A 15,561-nucleotide genomic window follows, 5' to 3' on the forward strand; every position below is an offset into this window, starting at 1 on the left:
GACCAAGTGAAGTATACAAAAATACTTTAAATATACTTACTATTATTATAAAACATCTTATTCTCGAGGAAGACAAATCCAAAGACACAAAAATTATAATAAATAATACATTTACTAAGAACATTAATATATCCATTTATATGATATAATATGACTTATTTGCGCTGACAGCGCTGATACATACATATCTTAAAAGATTAGCAACGAAATACATACTGTCTGTGTGCGCATGCGCCCGGCATTATAAAATTTCACTCTCGATAGTAAAGAAGTATAACTTCAAAAAGTTATTTAGATAAGTTAGGGCACGAATATTACCATAATTTAAAAATATTTTTAAATATACAGGATTACCCGTATTGACAGGGTGACAAACTTTTTTTTTAATGGAACACCCTGTATATTTTTAGATTTTTCGATTTCCCTCGAGGTCTATTTTCTTAGAATATAAGATTTTGTACCATTATACCAGGTAGTTTAAAAGATAATTACGTTTTTTTGTTAATTTCGTAGCAATATTCACACCCTGTAGAATTGTAGTGATTTGACATCAAAATTTCTATTTATATTTAAACGATTTCTAATAAAGTCTACTATTGTTAAAGAAGGATTCCAAGAAAATCACTTTCTTTATTAATTCTCTTTTTTTAGAGGTTGCCCCGGAAAAAAATGGGGGTGCATTATAAAAATTTGTAAATAACACCAGTACATGGATAATCATCATAATTTAATACATATGGTATAAAAAGGGGTTTTTTAAAATGTAACACCCTGTAATTAAAAAATGGGCAATTGCCCTTAAATGAAACCTATACCAAAAAACCTGCCACTTATTTGTGATTTATTTTCGCAGGGTTTCTTCTTAGTTTTCATTACAGTTAGGGATTTTTTTTAAAACATCTTTTTTAAAAACTTATCAAAGACATATGCTGTCGTAAAATAAATAGTAGAAAGTATCCTCGTTATTTAACTATTAAATAGTTTTTTTGCAAAACGTACAGGAAGGACTACGTTTCGCAAAAACCACAAATTACCCCCATTAAATGGATGAAAAGGGGCGGAATGGGACGTTTAATCGCCGCCGGTTCATCGCCGCCGTTTCGATGCCGCTGGTTCATCGCCAGTCCATTTCATCGCCGTCCGTTTCATCGCCAGTTAGTCAGTTGATTTTGTATTATGGGAGATGACACGACACAAAGTTAAATTCAGTTCAAAACTTTTGCCAATTAAAAAGATAAAAATATTATTATTTACTTACTGTTCTACTTCCCCTAAATTTTTGTAAAGAAATTTTGGGTTCTTTTCGAATTTAAGAAACAGTTTCTCTTGAAGAAATTTATCCTATTTTTAATATTATAAAAGTTTAAAAGTTTATTAAAAGATTAAGTATCGCAACGGAAATGGTCATTTCCTAGAATTCCTAAATAATACTAATAATAAATAATAAATGTAACTGTCGAAAATTCGGAAATATATCAGATAGCGATTATCTGACTGGCGATGAATCGGCCGGCGATGAATGGGCCGGCGATGAATCGGCCGGCGATGAATGGGCCGGCGATGAATCGGCCGGCGATGAATCGTCCGGCGATGAACTGGCGGCATCGAAACGGCGGCGATGAAACGTCCTAGACTCGAAAAGGGGGGTTCACGGGCGAAATTTTTTAAGAAAAAGTTAGTCTCATAATAAGCACCCCTTGATATACCAGAAAAAAAAATAAAACCGGACTTGTGTCCATTTTGCGAGGTCCAACCTCTGTTTCCTACACTATACGCAGTTAACATTGTTAGTGCGTAAAATATTAATAAAAACATACAATATTCCACCTAGTCGGCTATGACAATTTTGCTAAACCATTTGACATTATACTATTTTTATAGTTCCAGTTGCTTTGCTGCCATTACTAATATGAATTTTTCTAATGAGTGATTGATTAAAATTATTTTTGTGCTATAAGAATTGCTGATTTGCAATAAGAATTATTTTTCATTAGCAATTAACTAATAAACGACAACCAAGAAGAAAAACTTTTGAAAATATAGTAGAACGATTTAAACGGACTGGATACTTAAATTACAAGAAAACCGATCGAATAAAAACTATTGTAACTGAATAAAATGAATTGTGTAATTATTCTTAGTGTCACTGAGGATCTGCATATTAAGACTACCGTTCTTATATGTAATCTAAGTGTATAGTCTATTGAAACCGTTTTAGTATACTTTCAACAGTTTCTTTTCTTAGTTCTCGTTTATCAGGGAATTGCTGATAAAATTTTTTATTGATAGTAGCACATTTTTGTTATACTCTCCTAGGACAAAAATCATTTTAATCAGTTTCTCATTAGAAAAATTCATATTAGTAATCTTAACAAAGCAACTGGAACTATAAAAAAGATAGTATAATGTCAAATGTTTAATCAATTTTAATGTCATAGCTAACTAGTTAGAATTTTGTATGTTTTTATTAATATTTTACGCATCAACAATCTTAACTACGTAGGTAGTTGGATATCTCATCCAATATTAATAAATTAAGGATCTCCACGAGGAAAAATTTTCCTGTAGTTGGCTTTATACCATATATTACAAAAACAAGTAAAATTCTTTATAAAAAGTATATTTGTTTAATATATTATTTCCCTTCTAGGGAATTTCAATAAGTATTATATACCTTTTATAAAGGATTTTACTTGCTTTTGTTTATTAAGGTTTAGTCTAGATTCATCTGTATTTTTTCCGAAAAATGTGTTTTGATTTAATATATTCACGGCCACCTAATAAAATTTCACGTAATTTTTGTTGCAATTAATGTTTGGATTCAAGAATCACAAATAACTCAAAAATTAGAGCAATATAGGGTGTTACATTTAAGAAGACTCGGAAAATATCTTTCCGAGTTTTGACCGACCCTGTATATTAAAATTAAACATTTCGCTATAAGTTTTTGACAACAGTAGAATATATTGACAATGGTTTGAATATAAATAGAAATTTTGATGTCAAATGAATACAATTCTACAGGGCGTGAATGCTGCTAGGAAATTAACAAAAAAACGTAATTACCTTTTAAACTACCTCGCATAATAGTACAAATCCCTATATCTAAAGAAAGGAGACATAGAGGAGAATCCAAAAATGTAAAAATAAACAGGGTGTTCTATTAAAAAAATACATAATTTTGTGTCACCCTGTTAATAAGGGTGGGTCTGTTTATTTAACCCTGGATTGCTACACTTATTTTCTAAACTCAATCTGCTACACAAGGGTACAGTGCTACCCCAAATAAAATCGACCTAAAAATATTTATATATGTATATTTAAGAACAATCGTTAACATTACATGTTAAGAGTCTATTTTGTATACAAAAATGTTTTATTATATTATTATCCACAAGTTAGGCATATTTTTTTTGATGCTGCAAACAAATGATTTTTTGCATAGGGCACAGCTAACTCTGGATTTCCGATCTTCGCTTCTGGGACAAAATGTGCATCTGCCTGTAGTAGCAACCGCAAAAAGTTCACGCCTCAAAGTCGAACATTCCAAACGACTTTCCATTTGAGGTTTTACTAAATCAAGTGCCAGTTTTTTTTAGGTAAGCTCTTCTGTTGACAAGAATTTCCTTTTCTGGTGCATTAAAACCACGTAAAAGGATCATCGAGTTATATCCCACAATGTTGAGCAGATTGTAAAAAAGGCATAATGGCCAACTAATAATGAATAAAAAATAATGAGTTAAAAATTAAAAATACTTTTGTATTTATTAAAAAAAAAACATACGCTGAGGTACAAATTTACCCCCCTTGGTTATCCGAAGGTTAACATGATGTACGAGATTATAATGATTATAATTTCAATTGTTTAGCAAAAAATTGAACTTACATGTCAGAACAAAAAAATATATAATTCTGATACACTGGGGTATACGTATGCCCCTGACCTCAAGGATCTCAAGAACTAAAAATGCGCAGTGCGTTATCAATACTACATCTAAACTGCCGTCACGAAAGATGAAACTACTGAGTTTCTCATGACCGCAGCCCCCACTCCTGCAGATTGGTGTAACTTTTAAACACATTTGGGGTACAGGTGTACCCCAAGTAGCATTCCAGGGTTAAAAATATTTTTAGATTATGGTCCTATCCTTGTCCCAACTTTTACCTCAATAATTTCTTTTTTCGTATCGCTTACGACAAACGAGTACTTTGACTTTGTCACACTAATACCCCACCCTGTATAGAGGTGGGTTGTGTAGGCCCGTGTTAATCTGAAGAATTAATGTTGCTACTTTTATGGATATATTAATCTAAAAATGATCAATTTGTGGTTTAGGAAACTGTTGCTCTGAGGGCCTCTGGAATTTTCTAAAAAGATAAGGTGTTGCAACGAAACAGTTAGTATTATAGTTATTAAGGTACCAAGGGTATTATAAGGATAATAACGCTTAAAGTCAATGGTGTATAGACCGAGGGCCTTAGGCCCAAGGTATATACGTTGACCGAAAGCGTTATTATTATAATACCCGTGGTGCCTTCAACGTTTAATGTCCGACTAAATTATTCTTTATATGCAAAAAATTTGAATGAATTTTAAATTAATTAGTTTTAGAAATAGTCGTAACGTAATTGTGGTAACCATAGTTTTATTAGAGTTTTATTTGTCAACTTGACAGTATTTAACTTATTTAAATTTTTAATAGGCCCTAGGGCGTTATTTTTCAATAATACGCCGTTGGACGTTATATCGTACTTTATAGACTTCGAAATAATGTCATTATTTGTCAGATAATAGACCAGTCGGACATTAAACAAATAACAGGCCTCTTCTAAAAGCATTTAGTAGAGTATCATGAGTTTCACTAATTTCGGTAAATACTTACAAGATTATGGCTGGATAACATCTGAAGCTTCTCCATATTATGTATCTTTTCAACGTTGTCTTTGCCATATACATAGTATTTTATTCTTCTTATAAATATCACTAAACTTATTATGATATATTTAAGATAATACCATTTTCCTTTCTGGGCATACACGTTAAAAATCTTTTTTGGTTGTTCTTTGGTACCATGTTTTATTAAAACTGCTCCAAGAATAATTATTATAGTAACCAATACATATCCAAAAGGAAACATCGCATTTACAGATTGAGTTTAACCCTAAAATATAATAATTAAAAAGTTAAATAGTTGGATAGATAACGATATCTGCAAAATGTTGTTCTGGTTTGAGGAAATAGGCAATTAGTCCAGAAAGCCACTGCCCATCCGCTAGGAAAAATATTCTGATTCGGATTTTTTCCACAATCTTACTTAAAAAGGACCCCTTTTAACAAATTTGCATGTTGCCAGGACCAAAAGTGGGTAAAAAATTTTTTAAACGTTTTTTTTTTTGTTTTTTTCCTAAAAGTATTTTTTTTTGATGGAACAAAGTTTTTTTAGGTTTTTTGGATCATTCCAAACAGAAAAGGTCTGTAGTGACATTTCTCTAAAGTTGATAGTTTTTGACATATAAGCGATTAAAAATTGAAAAATTGCGAAATTGGCCTTTTTAACCCTCAAAAACAATGTGAAAAACTAAAAAATTGAATGTTGCCAAGGTAGGTAGACATTCTTTAAATATCAATTGATGAAATTCCGAAGAGTTTTTTGCAATACAATATTCAAAACACCTTTGTTTTTTAATTGCTATTCAAGCGTGCGCGACACTATTTTCCACCCACCGCGACGCGACAGTATGGTGCAAATGAAAGGAATAAATTCGTTATTTCGCAAAACCGGCGACTTTAAGGAAAAATCCCGAAACAGGTCGATTATTATTTTTAAGTTATGATATTGTGGCATATATAATATACTAGTGACGTCATCCATCTGGTCGTGATGACGTAATCGATTATTTTTTTTAATGAGAATAGGGTTAGTGTGCTAGCTCATTTGAAAGGTCCTGCTCATTTGAAATTCTCTATTCAGTAATATAAACATTTATATAATTATTTATACAGGGTGTCCTTCTACTTCTTGTTTTGTCAAATAATTTAATTTAGTAAAGTTTTTTTGGACACCCTGTATAAATAATTATTTAAATCTCTACATTACTGAATAAAGAATTAAAGAGTCTTTCAAATGAGCTACCACACGACCCCTATTCTCATTTAAAAAACTCATCGATTACGTCATCACGACCAGACGGATGACGTCACTAGTATACCATATGTGCCACAATATCACAACTTTAAAAATAAAAATCGACCCGTTTCGGGTTTTTCCTTAAATTCGCCGGTTTACGAAATAACGAATTTATTCCTTTCATTTGCACCATACTGTATACAATACGCATGGTGGAAAATAGTGTCGCGCACGCGTGATTAGAAATTAAAAAACAAAGGAGTTTTGAATACTTTATTGCGAAAAACTTTTCGGGATTTCATCAATCGATGTTTAAAAAATATCTACCTACCTTGGCAACATTCAAATTTTAAGTTTATCACATAGTTTTTGAAGGTTAAAAATGACCGATTTTGCAATTTTTCAATAATTTTTAATCGCTTATATGTCACAAACTATCCACTTTAGAGAAAAGTCATTAAAGACCTTTTCTGTTTGGAATGATCCAAAAAACCTAAAAAAACTTTGTTCGATGAAAAAAAAAATAATTTTATAAAAAAACAAAAAAAAACGTTTAAAAAATTTGTGATCCACTTTTGGTTCTGTCAACATGCAAATTTGTTAAAATGGGTCCTTTTTGAGTAAGATTGTGCAAAAAATCCAAATCGGAATATTTTTCCTAGCGGATGCGCAGTGGCTTTCTGGACTAAATTTTTGGGAAAAGTTATTTACCAGCAATTTTATGGCTGGAATCACATCTTATAATTGTATGTATTAATAATGTAGGTAAGCAAAGTCCGCAGATAGTGTGCTATTTTTTTATACAAGTGATACAAATTTGCGCTCCACAATCGTGTTTTTTCAATTATTGCCCTGTAACTCCGAAGATTTTAACTTTACACCAAAGACACCCAAACAAAAATTCACCGTACTTTTTTTACATAGAGATGTTTTTTCTCGATTTGATTTAATAAAAATTTTCTTCAGAAAATCCGGGTTTTTCCAACAAAGTCTTTTATTTTCAACTAAAATTTTAGGTAAGTAATTATTCATCAGTAAAGATCGGATTATATGTTTTTTGCATATCGATAACCATCAAAGATACAATCAAACGCTTCAGGATGTGGACGAATTATGATAATTAAAGGCGTTTGACACTAATTTAATTTTACATATTTAGAATATTTTCGGTTTTTTAACATATTTTGATGGTTTGAACATATTTTCGACCGTTTGACATATTTTGGCATATTTTTAACATATTTTGGAATATTTTGACATATTTTTGGCTGTAAACAGCTTGACACAGTTAACCATGTAACAATGGTTAGGTTTATAAATGATGCTTTCATGAACTTTTTCCTTCCCGACATTGTTCCAACTAACAAAATCTTGCTTATGGTTTCCGATTTAAATTTTAAATTAAAATCAAAAATTTTAAATTTTAAATTAAAATTAAAATTTAAAATTTTCAAAATTTTAAATTTTTAAAAATATAAATCTTAATTTATAAATAAAATCGACCTGTTTCCGAATTTTTCCTTCGCCGGATTACGAAATGACGAATTTATTTCAAACATTTGCACCATACTGTATAAATTTTCACACCCAGATGAATGACGTCACTAGTATAAATCTTAATTTATAAATAAAAATCGACCTCTTTCGGAATTTTTCCTTCGCCGGATTACGAGATGACGAATTTATTCCAAACATTTCACCATACTGTATAAATTTATTCAATGAGTTAGAGTTATGTTCATATATTATTTAATATTCGTTTCATTTACTACTTTGTTTTTATATTTATTATCCAAATTAATATTCGGTAAAATATTAGATACTGCGGAATAATTTCTATTAACCCGGCACCTGCCACGTGGCTTTGCAAGGCGTCAACTGCCAGGTGGGGTGCTCACAGCACCCCTTAAAAAATTTATATGATCTACTTGTTTAGAAAACAAAATAATGTGTTGAGTAACACAAGAATATAAATAAACATATTTTATTAACTTATTAGCCACTAATATGTTATAAAAGTTACAAAATAAAATGAAAAAGGTGTTATAACCAAATTAGCAAGTACCATGCCATAATAAATGAAGTCAAGTAAAATATCTAAAAAAATTAAGATTTAGTGAGCATAGAGTCTATATTAATAATTTAAATCAGTTATTTCAATAAAAAATGTAAATTTGACCTGTTTATCAAAAATACTAAAAAAAATTTAAAACTTAAAGTGCCAGATGATGACACCCCAATTCGACTTTAGAGCTATAAGTTCAGAATGACACTAAATAACCACTTCAAACACTAACACATATATGCTATATAATATTATAGAAAGCTACTATGACGCATAGCTCGGTTACCAAACCTGAAATACCAAATATTTGATAAAAATGTGTTATGGGATGCTGGTACCACCCCACGTGGCAGGTGCCGGGTTAAATATGAAAAAATATAAAAATTTTTATGCAAATTGCAATAAACAACTCTGGACCTCGGAAGTGAACTACACTAGGTCGACATAGTTTTATTTTGAATAAGTTCCTTTAATCCACTTATTGTATTAGTTGGATTATACAAATTGGTTATATATTATCATTAAAATATGGTCATATTGTTTTTCTTCTAGCGTAAAAAAATTTTAACACCCTGTATCTCGTAAACGAATCATTTGCAAACTGTCATAAGTTTTCATGTACAATTAATTACCTCCTAAAGTTTGTCACACTTATTTAGAAACACCCTTTATATAAAAGGTAGCCCTATGTACTTTCAGTGAGTTTTTAGGTTTATGTAGTACTCAGTATCCGTTTATACTTCTTCTAAATCAATATTATAATGTAACCTTCCTAAATAACAAAAATATTGCCAACATAATAGAGTTAAACATTTTTAAAACAAAATCTTTATAGAAAATTAGAAAATACTGCTCCTAAAGAAAGAAGATAAGTTCAAGAAATATAGAAAAATATTTCTGACAAAGGCTGATAAATCCACTTCAAGTGTACATATTATATCTGCTTTTGGCATGCGCAATATTTTATGACTTACAACTGACAAGGGTACATATCAGCTTTTGACAAACGTTGATTTAGTCTTGTGGACATATCCTAATTTAAAAATGGAAGGTAAACAACATTTCACAGTACACTGGACATATCATCTTTTGGCAAACGACCACATTTAAATAATCGCTTGATCTTGTAGTTTTTGATAACAACCAGACAATGTTCTAACTCTGTTGTTTTATTTGTAGCATTTAGTTTACTTGTAACTGTTGTAGTCCAGGGTAATAAGGATTTTCTCTGGATACTCAAAGATCCAGATATCTGATTACTTTTTTAGTTATTGTAGACCTAAAGGAAGAAAACCTACCTGTTTCCTGCATAGAGTTCGCGTCCGTTTTTTAATTATTAACAATTTAGTGCAAAAATACGCGATTTTTTAGATTTTTTGCACTCCATTCAAAAACTAAATAGTTGACATAAAATTACAAAGTTCAGTTTTTTAGAACATTGAAAAACTTTCAAAATGCCAATTTTTGAAAGTTAATTTGTTGCTACGCAAACTGCAAAATAAGTGAAAATCGTTATTTGTTAATAACTTTTACTAAAACTACCTTAGAACTTTAGTGATTCACCCAAAGTTGGACATGGGGGTACTTACAAACCCTCAAAATTTGAGACCGATCCATTAATTAGTTTAAGAGTTATTTTATTTGTTTATCCCAGAGACCTTTATTTTGCAATAAGATAAGACAGAAAATAATAAAGATAGTGCAATTAGAAGAGTGATAGTATCAAAATGTATTAAAAAAAGATAAAAAAATAATTAACATAGTCAAAAATCCTAATGCCAATTTTTAAATAACTTTAAAAATGTGGTCCGTAGAAACAATATTTTTATTTATTCGAAAAGATAGTATTTTAACAAGAATTTTCAATTAAAAAAATTTAGCCTGGGCTCATTTGGGACAAAGTTAGCCAAATGTCTTTTTTTTAATTCGCAGCTAATTTGTATATAATAATTAAGGAATCTCATTAATGCCATTTTAAAGAAGGGGATTTGTATTTTTTCTTAAAAAATTTGCACAAACATTATACCTTCACAGCACCCTCTACGATTTTTCAAAAATGTAGTGCAAACGATTACTAAGGGAATCTACAAATCCAGCGAGTTAAAATACCGAAAAAGCAATTTAAAACGAATATAATTTGCTGTATCTCCGAATCAACTCAATGGATTTTGATCTTTCCTGTTTTTAGTTTGTATGTAATTTTTACGTACATTACAAATATGCAATTTGTTTATAAATGTATTAATTAATAAACAGTCTTTTAATTTGTTTAAACAATTCTTGAAAAGATATTTTTTTACAAAAATCTATTTTTTTAATCATGGTATCATTAATGATCACAGAAAAAGTTAAAGTACAGTTTAATAAATAAATGATTTTTATTAGATAATTATTTATTAAAGATAATTTATTTATTAAAGTATACCTTAACTTTTTCTATGACTAATAGGGATATTATTATTAGAATCATGGATTTTTGGGAAAAAAATATTTTTTCAAAGATTGTTTAAACAAATTAGACTGTTTATTAATTAATAAATGTCTAGACAAATTGCATATTTGTAATGTACAGAAAAATTACATACATTTTAAAAAAAAAGAACGATCAAAGTATATTCAATAGATCCCCAGATATAGAAAATGATAGTAGTTTTAAGTTGCTTTTTACAGTCTTTGAACTCGTGCATTTGTCGGCTCCCAGCTCCCCCTTCACTTACCACGACTAGTCAATAATTAAACTATATTTTTAAAAATTCGTGTATAATACCAGCTTTTCTAATATGTAAAATGACTTTTTCTACAGACAATATTTTTAAAGTTATTCTAAATGTCTTTAAACTACAAAATTTCACAAATTTGGCATTAGGATTTTTGACTATATTAGATAATCTTTTTATCGTTTCTTAGTACATTTTGATAGTATTAGTTTTGTACTTTCATTTGGCATACTCAGAATTGCCCTATCTTTATTATTTTCTGTCTTATGTTATTGCAAAGTAATGGTCTCTGGGATAAACAATTAGAATTACTTTTAAGCTACTTAAGGGATCGGTCTCAAATTTTGAGGGTTTGTTAAATATCACCATACCCAACTTCGGGTGAAACACTAAAGTTCTAAGGTAGTTTTTGTAAAAGTTTTTAACAAATAACGATTTTTACTTATTTTGCAGTTTGCGTAGCAACAAATTAACTTTTTAACTTTCAAAAGTCGGCATTTTGAAGGTTTTTTAATGTTTTAAAAAATTAAATTTTATAATTTTATGTCAACTATTTAGCTTTTAAATGGGGTGCAAAAATAGAAAAAAATCACGATTTTTGCACTAAATTGTTAATAATTAAAAAACGGATGCGAACTCTAGGCAGGAAACAGGTAGATTTTCATCCTATAGGTATACAATAACTAAAAAAGTACATAGTCAGGTACCTGGATCTTCGAGTGTCCCGAACATGGTCTATTTCTAGCTTATTACCCTTGTCTATTGACCCGATGATGCTCTGCAAATTTTAGAGAGCGAAATCGGTCGTAGGAGTAGAGCGCAACAATAAATAATTGCGAGTGTATCTATCTTTTACTTCATTCAAAATAAACTCGCATAATATGCAAATCATTCAAAATTTCAACGGAAACCATTTGTTTCCTTACCGCATGTGTATAAGTGTACAATCGGAAAAATGAAAGAATACCCATGAACGAACATATAAAACACGCTGTATTTTCCTGTCACCGTGTCACAAAGAAAATTGCCCAGCGCAAGTACATGTAATAATAATTATTACATGTACTTGCGCTTGCCAATTTTTTGTGTGACACGGTGACAGGAAAATACAGCGTGTTTTATATGTTCGTTCATGGGTATTCTTTCATTTTTCCGACTGTATATTACATTTTTATAGATATTGGTCAATATTCATATAGTCCAGAGAAATAAGGATTTTCTCGGGACACTCAAAGATCCAGGTAGCTGACTAATTTTTTAGTTATTGTAGACCTACCTATAGAAAGAAAACCTACCTGTTTCCTGCCTAGAGTTCGCGTCCGTTTTTAATTATTAACAATTTAGTGTAAAAATCGCGATTTTTTCGATTTTTTGCACCCCATTTAAAAGCTAAATAGTTGACATAAAATTACAAAATTTGATTTTTTAAAACATTGAAAAAGCTCCAAAATACCGATTTTTAAGTATTAAAAGGCAATGTGTTGCTTCGCAAATTGTAAAATAAATGAGAATCGATATTTGTGAATGAGTTGTAATAAATTTAACTTAGAATTTAAGGGTTTCACCAAAACTTTTGTATTTTGGTACTTAACAAACCCTTAAAACTTGAGACCCATCCATTAATTGGTTTAAAAGTTATTCTATTTGTTTTTCCCAGAGACCTTTATTTTGCAATAACATAAGACAGAAAATAATGAACATAGGGCAATTGTGAGTATTCCAAATGAAAGTGGAAAAAAAATAATTAATATAATCAAAAGTTCTAATGCCAAATTTTTTTTGTAGTTTAAGCGTTGACTGATAAATATACTGGAAGATACGAAACTAAATGAGCGTTTATGTACGACACCAGTGGTTTTAGAAATAGATGGCGTTAGCAGCTTTCTAGGTGCGAGATTGAATTTACCTGAGACAACGATGAGACGTATTCAGGTAGCTTTGGTTATAGGAATGTGGGGTAGGTTGGGTCGATCGGATTATAATAAAAATTATTTAATTCTTTTGATGCATTTAAATTTGAGTTCTCATTCAACGACAACAATGGCAATCTTTAACATAATTATTGGAGTGTACCTATGTATTACTTTCTAAACTCGTTTTTAAATTAGCAAGAATAATTTTGTAGTTGTAATTTGTGTTCTAATTTGAATTCTTGAAACAAATCATTAAATATTCTAAAGTTTATTTAATAATTTTATATAATATATATAGTAATATAATTTATTTAATAAAAAATTTATTTAACGAGAAAAATACTCACTGGGTGATTTAAGATATTGTACATTTCTTATTTGCCTCATAATCTCGATAAAAAATAGGTAGTTATTTTCGTTAATTATAGTCTCTTCTGATAATTGTATATTTTGTTTGGAGATATTGCAAACGTATTTACTTAAATGAAATTGACCGAGTAACCCGCTCGGCCACTTTAAACTCTTCGAGAGAAAAATGGTAAGGACTCATGAATTGGCGAGGAACCGCAAAGTGGGCGACGCCTGGTGGCAAATTGGAAAAGCATCAACTCAAGGAAAACATTGACTTTGCCATTAATTTGTGTACATATTTGCGATCAGTTTATGTTGTAATTAACAATAATTTCGGCTTAAAAAAACTATTGCAGTGTTCCTCAGTATTCATCCCTATTATACTCGACGTAATGACCTAAATTAACCAATGCCAAATCACACATTTTGTTAATTTAACGTTTGGATTAAACGTAGTATTTTTTAATGTTTAAGCGACTGCAAAATTAAATAAATAAATAAAATGTAGTATATTATATTCTGTACATAGAATGTACATTGTTATGGAAAATATCCTGACCACCTCGTAATTTCCAGAACATAATTATTATAAAATAAATTCACCTACTTAGTTTCCAAGTTTCCAGTTTTTATTTAATTAAAAATTGTTATCTGTTGGTGTAAAATAAACTGTAATGCACCTATTAATTAAATTAAATACAAAATTAAAAATCCTAAGATAGATTAATAATTTTTAGAACGCTGTGTGACTATGGGGGTTCCAGATATTTTTATGAATAAAAGGTAAAAACAAATCAGTAGTTACCATCAAATTTTAATGAATGCATACAGATTAAACATAATTTTGAGTCGTCTTTAACTTATAAGATGTCTTAGTTGCAAAACTTAGTGGTTACTTTGGCAAAACACTCCTGTAAATGATATTAATTTAACGTTTTAGAACTGTGAATTCAAATGACAAAATGAATTGTTTTCCTAGATTTGTTGTCCATCTTTGAAATTTTGAGCGCCCTCTGTTGGAATTTAATTTTGCGAATTGTTGCAATCGCGATTTCCAACAATTTCTTCCAAGTTTTTTCGTGACGTCGATATTTTCCGAGTCAGGGGGAAAATAGTGACTAAGTATAATTATTGAATTATTTATTATTACCTTTACTTCTTAAAGGTGTCGTGTATTTATGCGTAGGCGTCCACCGTGCATTGTATTGTCAGGTGAGATATTAGATTAGATAGTCACGATCACATTATTCTGTTAAGAGTAATTTCATTAATATCATTTGGCGAATATTACCCAGCTATGACATCTTTTTCTAAACCTCTCTTACCCTCTATATTTCCTTCGAGTTCCAGTTGCCGACAAGTATATCGTTCTCCTCGCAATATGTCCCTAAGTATGTCCATGATATTTTAAGCATTCGGTGCAGGCACCTCATTTCAAAGACTTCAAGTTTGTTAGTGGAGCTGGCCTTTATTATCCCTGCTTTCATTACATACAAGAGAACAAGCCAAACGTAACACTTTAGCGTATTGTACAGTAGAAAAATGAGAGAATACCCATGAACAAACATAAAAACACGCTGTATTTTCCTGTCACCGTGTCACACAAAAAATTGGCCAGCACAGGTACATGTAGTAATTATTATTACATGTACTTGCGCTGGGTAATTTTCTTTGCGACATGGTGACAGGAAAATACAGCGTGTTTTATACGTTCGTTCATGGGTATTCTTTCATTTTTCCGACTGTATCTCAGGTTGAAACCCAAATTTCAGTGAACAGTCATAAGAGTTGGGACGTCGACATCCCATTGTTTATGAGAGATATTTTTCATTAAGTTGAGCCCGTTTGAGCTGACAGTCGGAGTGAGTGTATAATGTCTTACCAAGATAGACGATTATCCAGTTTTATTCCCAAGAAATTAATCAATTCTGAATAATTTATTGTAAACTCTTTAGGAACTACTTATTAACTTTTGCTCTCAGAACGAATTTCGAATAAACAATACGTTCTTCAGACACAAATAGATCAAGAAAAATATACATTCAAAAATACAAGAGCACACAGATCCGATATTGATTATTGACAAACAGAAACATCCATCATTCTCAAGTACTAGACATAAGATGTTTAAGTGAAGCTAATATCGGAAGTGATCACAACCTAGTACTTGAAAAAATCAAAATACATCTACAAAAAAACAGGAAAAAAGACCCTATTGAATGTGAGACAAGAATAAGAGTAGAACAGCTACAAGACTTGTCAACACGAGATCTATACCAGAGAAGACTGCAAAAAGTACTGAACGAAAACTACATAACACCAGATGAAGACATAGAAGAAAGTTGGAGGAAGATTAGAGATAATATCAAAATGGCAGCAACGGACGC

At 30.4% G+C, this 15,561-nt stretch overlaps 1 protein-coding gene across 3 annotated transcripts in view; it reads right to left on the reverse strand.

Annotated features, from left to right (window-relative positions):
- Positions 1-15,561, reverse strand: part of LOC126890769 (uncharacterized) — a 75,322-nt gene that overhangs the window by 45,932 nt on the left and 13,829 nt on the right. For all 3 annotated transcript variants that reach the window (XM_050659954.1, XM_050659953.1, XM_050659955.1), the window contains exon 2: positions 4,884-5,162. In XM_050659954.1, the coding sequence (XP_050515911.1) occupies positions 4,884-5,138 (255 nt within the window). In that variant the 5' untranslated portion in view covers positions 5,139-5,162. The remainder of the gene's footprint in view (positions 1-4,883; positions 5,163-15,561) is intronic.

The sequence above is a fragment of the Diabrotica virgifera genome, chromosome 8, assembly GCF_917563875.1.
Source record: "Diabrotica virgifera virgifera chromosome 8, PGI_DIABVI_V3a".
In the NCBI taxonomy this organism is placed as follows: Eukaryota; Metazoa; Arthropoda; class Insecta; order Coleoptera; family Chrysomelidae; genus Diabrotica; species Diabrotica virgifera.